This window comes from Antechinus flavipes, chromosome 3 (genome assembly GCF_016432865.1).
Source record: "Antechinus flavipes isolate AdamAnt ecotype Samford, QLD, Australia chromosome 3, AdamAnt_v2, whole genome shotgun sequence".
NCBI lineage: Eukaryota > Metazoa > Chordata > Mammalia > Dasyuromorphia > Dasyuridae > Antechinus > Antechinus flavipes.
The window spans coordinates 10,591,926-10,598,935 of record NC_067400.1 but is presented as its reverse complement, the minus strand read 5'-3'; the positions used below and the strand labels follow the sequence as shown (position 1 = coordinate 10,598,935).

General features: G+C 46.0%; 1 protein-coding gene across 2 annotated transcripts; it reads right to left on the bottom strand.

Moving 5' to 3' along the window:
• Window positions 1-830: 830 nt before the first annotated feature.
• On the bottom strand, window positions 831-6,987 carry NCBP2 (nuclear cap binding protein subunit 2). Of its 2 annotated transcripts, none has more exons than XM_051991754.1 (4): window positions 6,823-6,987; window positions 4,807-4,969; window positions 2,750-2,871; window positions 831-2,586 (listed from the first exon to the last, which is right to left on the bottom strand). In XM_051991754.1, exons 1-4 carry the CDS (start codon window positions 6,898-6,900, stop codon window positions 2,512-2,514), a joined length of 438 nt encoding a protein of 145 aa, XP_051847714.1. In that variant the 5' UTR covers window positions 6,901-6,987; the 3' UTR covers window positions 831-2,511. The 2 variants fall into 2 exon arrangements, with proteins under 2 accessions (XP_051847714.1, XP_051847712.1); XM_051991752.1 differs by having other exon boundaries at window positions 2,750-2,888; window positions 4,788-4,969; window positions 6,823-6,982.
• Between the last annotated feature and the right edge of the window lie 23 nt (window positions 6,988-7,010).

Genomic DNA, 7,010 nt, shown 5'->3' with positions numbered 1-7,010 from the left:
GGAGGTCCCCGGACTGGCCTCTGTTTCCTAACGATGGGGTGAACAGACCCCGGCAAAAGGCCACGCCCCTCCTAGCAGTGTCCAGGTGAGCCCGGGGGAGGGACGGTGACAGGACTGCTTTGTCCCTCGTGGGCTTCTGGGCTGTTGTGTACAATCTGTTGACCCGCGGCCAGGTTATTGTTTGCAATTAGGCAGCCAAGCCTTGAAGTCAGCAGTTAGCATCCCTTCCTTAGAGGCCTTTCCTATAAAAGATCCCGTCTCTCCCCTGTCAATGGCCAGTTCCACTAGGGAACTAAAATCCTCTTAGGGCCTGGTAATTTGCCCCTGGTCTCGGCTTTGGCCCGGCCTATGAATCCTTTCCGGACAGCTCTCCCCCTCCGCGACTCTCGTACCTCATCTGCTGCCTCGTACCACCAGAATCCTAGGAGAAACTGATTCTCTGGGATCGTTTATCTAGACCAACCGCTTTTCTCTCTCCAGACGCTTGTTCCTAATAAGTGCAAGGCCCTTCTGAGGTTTCCATCTTTTAAGATAGAAGAAACAAAAGCTTCTTCTCTCCCCTCCACCCCCCCACTGTCTGCACCTTCAGTACAATGGCTCCACTCTCCCTCAGGCTGTGGTCCAAGTCACCTGCCCACAGAAGGAGGCTGGGGACCGTCCCTGGGGTGGGCAAGTGGGCCACGCATCTGGGGTTCAGGGAGCTTTTCGGCAAAGCCACAAACACCTTGGAGACTCTGGGTACGGAACATGCCCTTCCTGGTTCCACTGTTACCACTTTCTTCCCACCTGTTTTTAAAATAGATGAACAGCAGCACACACACAGCAAAGGATGGAGGGATAGTTACAGCTTTATTGGAAGGGGATCTGGCCAGGTAACTCGGGAGAAAAAGCGTGGTCCCTTCTAAAATTCTTCTTAAGGACTAAATGAAATTCAACCTTTCTATTTATCACAGAATGAAAGTAAAACATACAACTAAAACTACCCTGTAAAGAAAACTACAGGAAAAAAAAAAGTCTCCGTGGGTGTGAAAAAATTAGCCTCTCCTCCAGCCCACCAAGTGACTGTTCCTCGCTATCAGCAAACCCAAAATTAAGAAGTGAATACGATTTGACCGAGATCACAACGTACAAATTAGGGTCACTCGAAATGAGACAATTCGTGTAAACTCTACAACCTCATCACCTGGTCGTAGTTTAACATGCAAAAGTTCGACATGTTTCCCTGTGAGAACTTTCCTCCCCGGTCCTCTTAAGCCACAGGTCACTGAAAAGATGGCAAGGTACTGGCTGACTTGAGTCCTTCTTGATTTTTGCCCTTGGATCAAAATTCTTTACTGACTGACAGTGGGTTTCTGCTGTTAGTTCCCATTTGTGCTCCTCAAGAGAGACACCAGTAACGGATGAGCCAATAGACTTTGCGGGAAAAATCTGTCAAGATAAATTGCTCTGCCTTTTGGGAGGAAACATCCTCCTGCTCTGGCCCTGCCGAGTCATCATCTCAGACACACAATCCAACAAGAATTCCGTTCTTTTATCAGTAGTGCAAATGCTGAGAGATTGACCACATCATTTAGTTGTGGACCAGGAAATCTGTTCTAGGTGAAACTTCTCTGACCTCTCAGATTATAAAGGTTTTGTTTCCTTGATTTTCAGGCTCTCCTTTCAACCCTTCCCACTTGAGTAAAATAAAAAATAATAAGAATAATAAGTACAACAGGCCTAACATCAACTTGTTTCAAAGTTAAAATGAACCCCTTCAGAATTCATTGAATTTCCCATAGGAGATCCTGTTTCTTTCCGCTCTTAGGCTCACATCCTTTGGACCAGCTTCCCAGTAGAAGCTGAAGGATGCGCTTAATATCATAAATATCTATTTCTTTCTGGATCATCCATTCTGAGCACGAGAGCGGAGCCCTCTCTCTGGGACTGTCGATCATTCGAGTTAAGACTGAACTGTTTTAAGAACCTGTGTATCTTTATGAGTTAAAAGTCACCTTGGGAAAAAGGGATATCTTCAAAAGATTTAAAAATAAATCTCCTTGTTTATAGGCTATTGCCAGAGAGCACAGACCAAACTTTTATCAATTTCATGAGGATCTTTTCCCTAAATGACCACTCCTTAAGCTCTTATCAATTTCATGAGGATCTTTTCCTTAAATGCCCACTCCCAAGTTGTGAACACTAAGCAATTGCCATATAAAAGACTTCCAATTCTGTGCTATATCGGGTTAGTATCAATGAACAGAGCTACTCAGTTACTAACTGTTCCTTAGGATAAGCGACCAGATCTCAAGGTTCCAACACCAGGACCAGTCACTTGCTTAGTTTCGGAAATTTAATGATTTTCAGAGTGAAAAAGCCAAGTCGAGGTTTGGGGCTTAATTCCTGTGTGGAGAGAAAGAAACCAAAGACAGCCTCTTCTACGTCAGCTGTTTTCGAGACTCGAGCGTTGCTCTTCGGAGGGATCCGTCAACCAGCCAACGTCCTCTGTTTGTACACGAACGGCTTCCGTCACTCATTGATTTTGCACATTTTCCCGTAGCCTCCTCTGCCAGCATCATAGTCTTTTCGATACTCATCTCGTACCTCGAAAAGAAAAAGTAGAAGACATTGTCACTGTCCCATGAGAATGAGATGCCATAAAAACTCACCGATAACCCAAACTCAAGAAGTCGTATTTATTCTCAGAAGGGAAATACAGCTAAAATCGTATGGGAAAACCACAGAGAGATGGCTTCAGGGACCTTACCTGGCCCCCAGATCGTCCTCGTCCATACTGGCGGCCCTCTTTGAAGCCGGCGTCCCAATCGGTTCGGATAATGCGATCGTCCAGACGGGTCCCGTTAATATAGCGCATGGCATTTTCAGCATCTGCTCTGGAGTAATATCTTGGTGTTAAGTGTTAAGAAAGAGAAGGCTGTACTTCTGCAAACATATGTTGATAAAGATGTCCAAAGCAATCACTTTTTCAAATATAGCTGAACACATGTAATCTGAGCTTAAAAGTGACTCATCCCAAGCGAATGAAGTCAAGAGTCAGATGAAAGATTAAATCTAAAGGCATTTGACCCAGAGACCCGAGAATTTTTTGCATTTTCAGCACCTGTTTTATGCCAGGCCCTGATCTCATTTGATCTTCACAACTCCATGAGGCAGGTGCTCTTATCATTCCCACTTTACAGTTTAGGAAAATTGAGGTGGAACATGCCAAAGGAACTAATGATATCCAACATCCTAAATTAAGGACAGATTTATAGCCAGTGTTTCTGATAAAGGTCTCATTTCTAAAATATACACAGAACTGGGTCAAATTTATAAGAATACAAGTCATTCCTAAATTGATAAGTGGTCAAAGGATATGAACGGATAATTTTCAGATGAAATTAATCATATTATGATTCTATGAAAAAATGCTTTAAATCACTATTGATTAGAGAAATGTAAATTAAAACAACTCTGAGGTACCACCTCCCATTTCTCAGATTGGCTAAGATGACAGGAAAAGATAATGATGAATGTTGGAGGGGAAGTGGGAAAACTGGGACATTGATGCATTGTTCCTGTAGTTGTGAGATGACCTACTCATTCTGGACAGCAATCTAGAACTATGCCCAAAAAATATAAAACTGCATCTCCTTTGATCCAGCAGTGTCTCTACTGTTCTATATCCCAAGGAAATCATAAAGGAGGGAAAAGGACCCACATGTACAAAAATGTTTGTAGCGGCCCTTTTTGCGGTAGCAAAGAATTGGAAAATGAGTGACTGCTCATCCGTTGGGGAAATGGCTGAACAAGCTGAAGGTCATGGGATATTATTGTTCTATGAAGAGGCTGATTTCTAAAAGGTCTGGAAAGATTTACACGAACTGATGCTCAGCAAAACAAGCAGAACCAGGAATACAGTGTATATAATAACAGCAAGAATGTGCGATGATCAACTATGGAAGGCTTGGTTCTTCTCAGTGGTTCAGTGAGCCAAAGCAATCCCAGTAAACTTTGGACAGAAAATGACCATCTGCAAACAGGAAAGAACTATGGAGACTGTATGTAAATCAACACATGCTCTGTTCACTACTTTTTTGGTTTTTTTTCCTTCCATGATTTTTCCCTTTTGTTCTGATTTTTCTCTCCCAACAGCATTCATAAAGCAATGTGTGTTAAAAATAAAAAAAAAAAAATTTTAAAGAAAAAAAAGCTTAAGGGCAGATACCAAATTGCAACCAGAGAGACTTCCTCTTGGCCTGTGCTTCAGCTCTGTGTCTTGCTGTCCTCAAGCATTCTCCACAAGCCCAGTTCTTCACTGGCAGCAGCCTGGCCTGACAGGCCTTGGCCAGAATCTTTCTCTAGCAGCAATCTCGACATGTCGCTCCACACTCTAGGCCTACCATTGCTTCCCAATGCTCAACAGCTATGCCTGGCTAACAAGTCTAAGTCCTATTTTTATGATGAGGAACCTGGGAAAGAGAGATTAAGTGACTTGCTTTTGGAAAAACTGGAAACAAAAATTCCTGCTACCAAGTTCAGCATCAGTCACAATTCCACCCTGCAGAGGGAGCAACACTAAGCTGCTTCTTGGGCACCCCAGTCAGCCGAAGAGTACAGAAGCCTAAATACAGTGAAAACTATCTGTGGTACCTGTGTGAGCTTCTGCAGTTACTCAGAGATGGAAACACACACACACACACACACGCACACACACACACACACACACACACACACACACACGAAGGCTGGGGTCTCACTGCCTCCATCCAGCATCCAAGGCCTCATGGGCCCACTAAGGATACTCCACAAAGCAGAACCCACATGCTGTTTTCTTTACTTTATCCAGGCCCATAATGATTTTCTTGATGTCACCGCTTTTTCCGAAGAGCTCATAAATCTGTTCCTCGGTGGTATAAAAGGACAGGTTCCCGACATACAAGGTGCAGCTTTTCTTCAATAACTTCTCTTGGTCCTTCTTGTCACCCTGGAATTTGAAAGAAATCATGGCAACATGACAAGTGTGGCCTGAGGTAGCAGAGCATTCTGGCCTAGGACTCTCTTCACACACAGCAGCATTAGAGCTGAGAAATGTGTCAAATCATCAAGAATTTATTTAGCAAGACCATGTTTCCAGGCTCCGGGAAGCCCTGGGGACACAAAGAGAGGCTGCAAATGGTTCCTGCTTTCAAGGAGCACACAATCTAATGGGATAAATTAGGGGTAATCAACAGAAGGAAGGAATGGACATTGAAAGAGGTGAGACCTGAAGGAAGCTAGGATGCATGAGAGATGGCCAGAGAGAATTCCCACAGCAGAAAGAGGGAGGTTTTTATTTGTGGACTGCCAAGAAGCCAGGGTCACTGGGTCAAAGAGTGCCAGGGAGTGAAGTGTAAGGAAACCAGAAAGATAAGAGGGGGCCAGGTTATGAAGGGCTTTGAATGCCCTTTATATATATATATATATATTACTCTTTTTATATTTACTCCTGGAAGCGACAAAGAACCCCTGGAATTTATGGTAACTGATATGATCATTGGTATTTTATGAAATCGCTTTGGTGACCGAATGAAGGATGGACTGCAGTGGGGAGACTTGAAACAAGCTGATCCACCCCTAGTTACCGCAATAGTCCAGAGTGCTGACGGGGTCAGAGAAGAGGAGGGGACAGTCAGATGTTTGCTGCCTGACATGAAATCGACAGATGTTTCAGAGGTGAAACTGAAAGATGAGAGATGAAATTAAGGAGAGATATTTCAGGGGTAAAATCAACTGATGTTTCAGAGGTGAAATCAACAGATGTTGGAGATGTGGCAGAGATGAAATTAAGGAGAGACATCTCAGAGGTAAAATCAACACATGTTTCAGAGGTGAAATCAAGGAGAGAGATTTCAGAGGTGAAACTGACAGATGTTGCAGAGGTGAAACTGACATGTTGCCAAGGTGAAATCGACAGATGTTAAAAAGATGAAATTAAGGAGAGATATTTCAGGGGTAAAAATCAACTGATGTTTCAGAGGTGAAATCAACACATGTTGGAGATGTTGCAGAGAGGAAATCAAGGAGAAACATCTCAGAGGTAAAATCAACACATGTTTCAGAGGTGAAATCAAGGAGAGAGATTTCAGAGGTGAAACTGACAGATGTTGCAGAAATAAAATTAAGGAGAGATATTTCAAGGGTAAAATCAAAAAAAGAGATGTTTCAGAGGTGAAATGGACTAAGAGGCCAGTAGAAGCTGGAGAAGGGTGGGTAGATCTGAAAATTAACACCCAGAGATGTGCATTGAACCCAGGGAGGCTTGGTGGGATCCCCAGATGAAGTGGAAGATAGGGCCCAGAGGGCCCCCCAGGTACGGGTGTGATCTGAAAACCCAAAGTGAAGTGTTCGAGAGTCAGGACTCGAATCCAGGGCCTCGGTCGCCGGTGTCCAGCTGGAACGGAGGAGTGGGGGAGGTGGGGGAGTGAGAATGACAGCACACTGTGCGCCCGCTCCACGAGCCTCGCTCTCCCAATTATGGGACTTTGGAGAGGTCGTGCCCCAGGCCTCTCCAGATCACCCCAAGTGCTTGACACTCATGTCCTCGGATCCCTCCACGCTGGGCCACTTTCGGACCCTCCTCCCCACCTAAAAGCTGGTTTTTATTCCGAGGGAGCCCGCCTCCGGGGGCCGGTGGGAGAGCAGGGGGTGGGGGAAGGAGGGACCTGAGTTCCGATCCCGCCCACGGCCGAGGGGGCCCACTGCCTCAGTTTCCTCCACGAGAGGGCCTGGGCGAGACGCTCGGCGAGGGGGCGGGATCGAGCCCAGCCATTCCCCCTCCGCCCCCCGCCCCCGGCCTACCCGGAAGTGCTGGTCTCGGTACTGGCCCAGCTGCACGTAGGAGTCGCTGTCCAGCGCGCTCAGGAGCCCGCCCGACATGACGGGGGTGCCGGCCCGAGGCGGCGGGGAGCTCCGCAGGAGAGGCCGGAGGCTGGGGGCGGCCCGGAGGCCGGGCTTCCGGGGAAAACCGGAAACGACGACGCCCAATC

Bases quoted from the DNA above. Each gene is read 5' to 3' on its own strand.
- NCBP2 (XM_051991752.1), bottom strand. From the start codon at position 6,900: ATGTCGGGCGGGCTCCTGAGCGCGCTGGACAGCGACTCCTACGTGCAG. The intron at 4,970-6,822 runs GTAGGCCGGGGG...TTCAAATTCCAG, and splicing joins ACCGAGACCAGCACTTCCGG to GGTGACAAGAAGGACCAAGA. The intron at 2,889-4,787 runs GTATCCTTAGTG...CTTAACACCAAG, and splicing joins TGTGGGTTCTGCTTTGTGGA to ATATTACTCCAGAGCAGATG.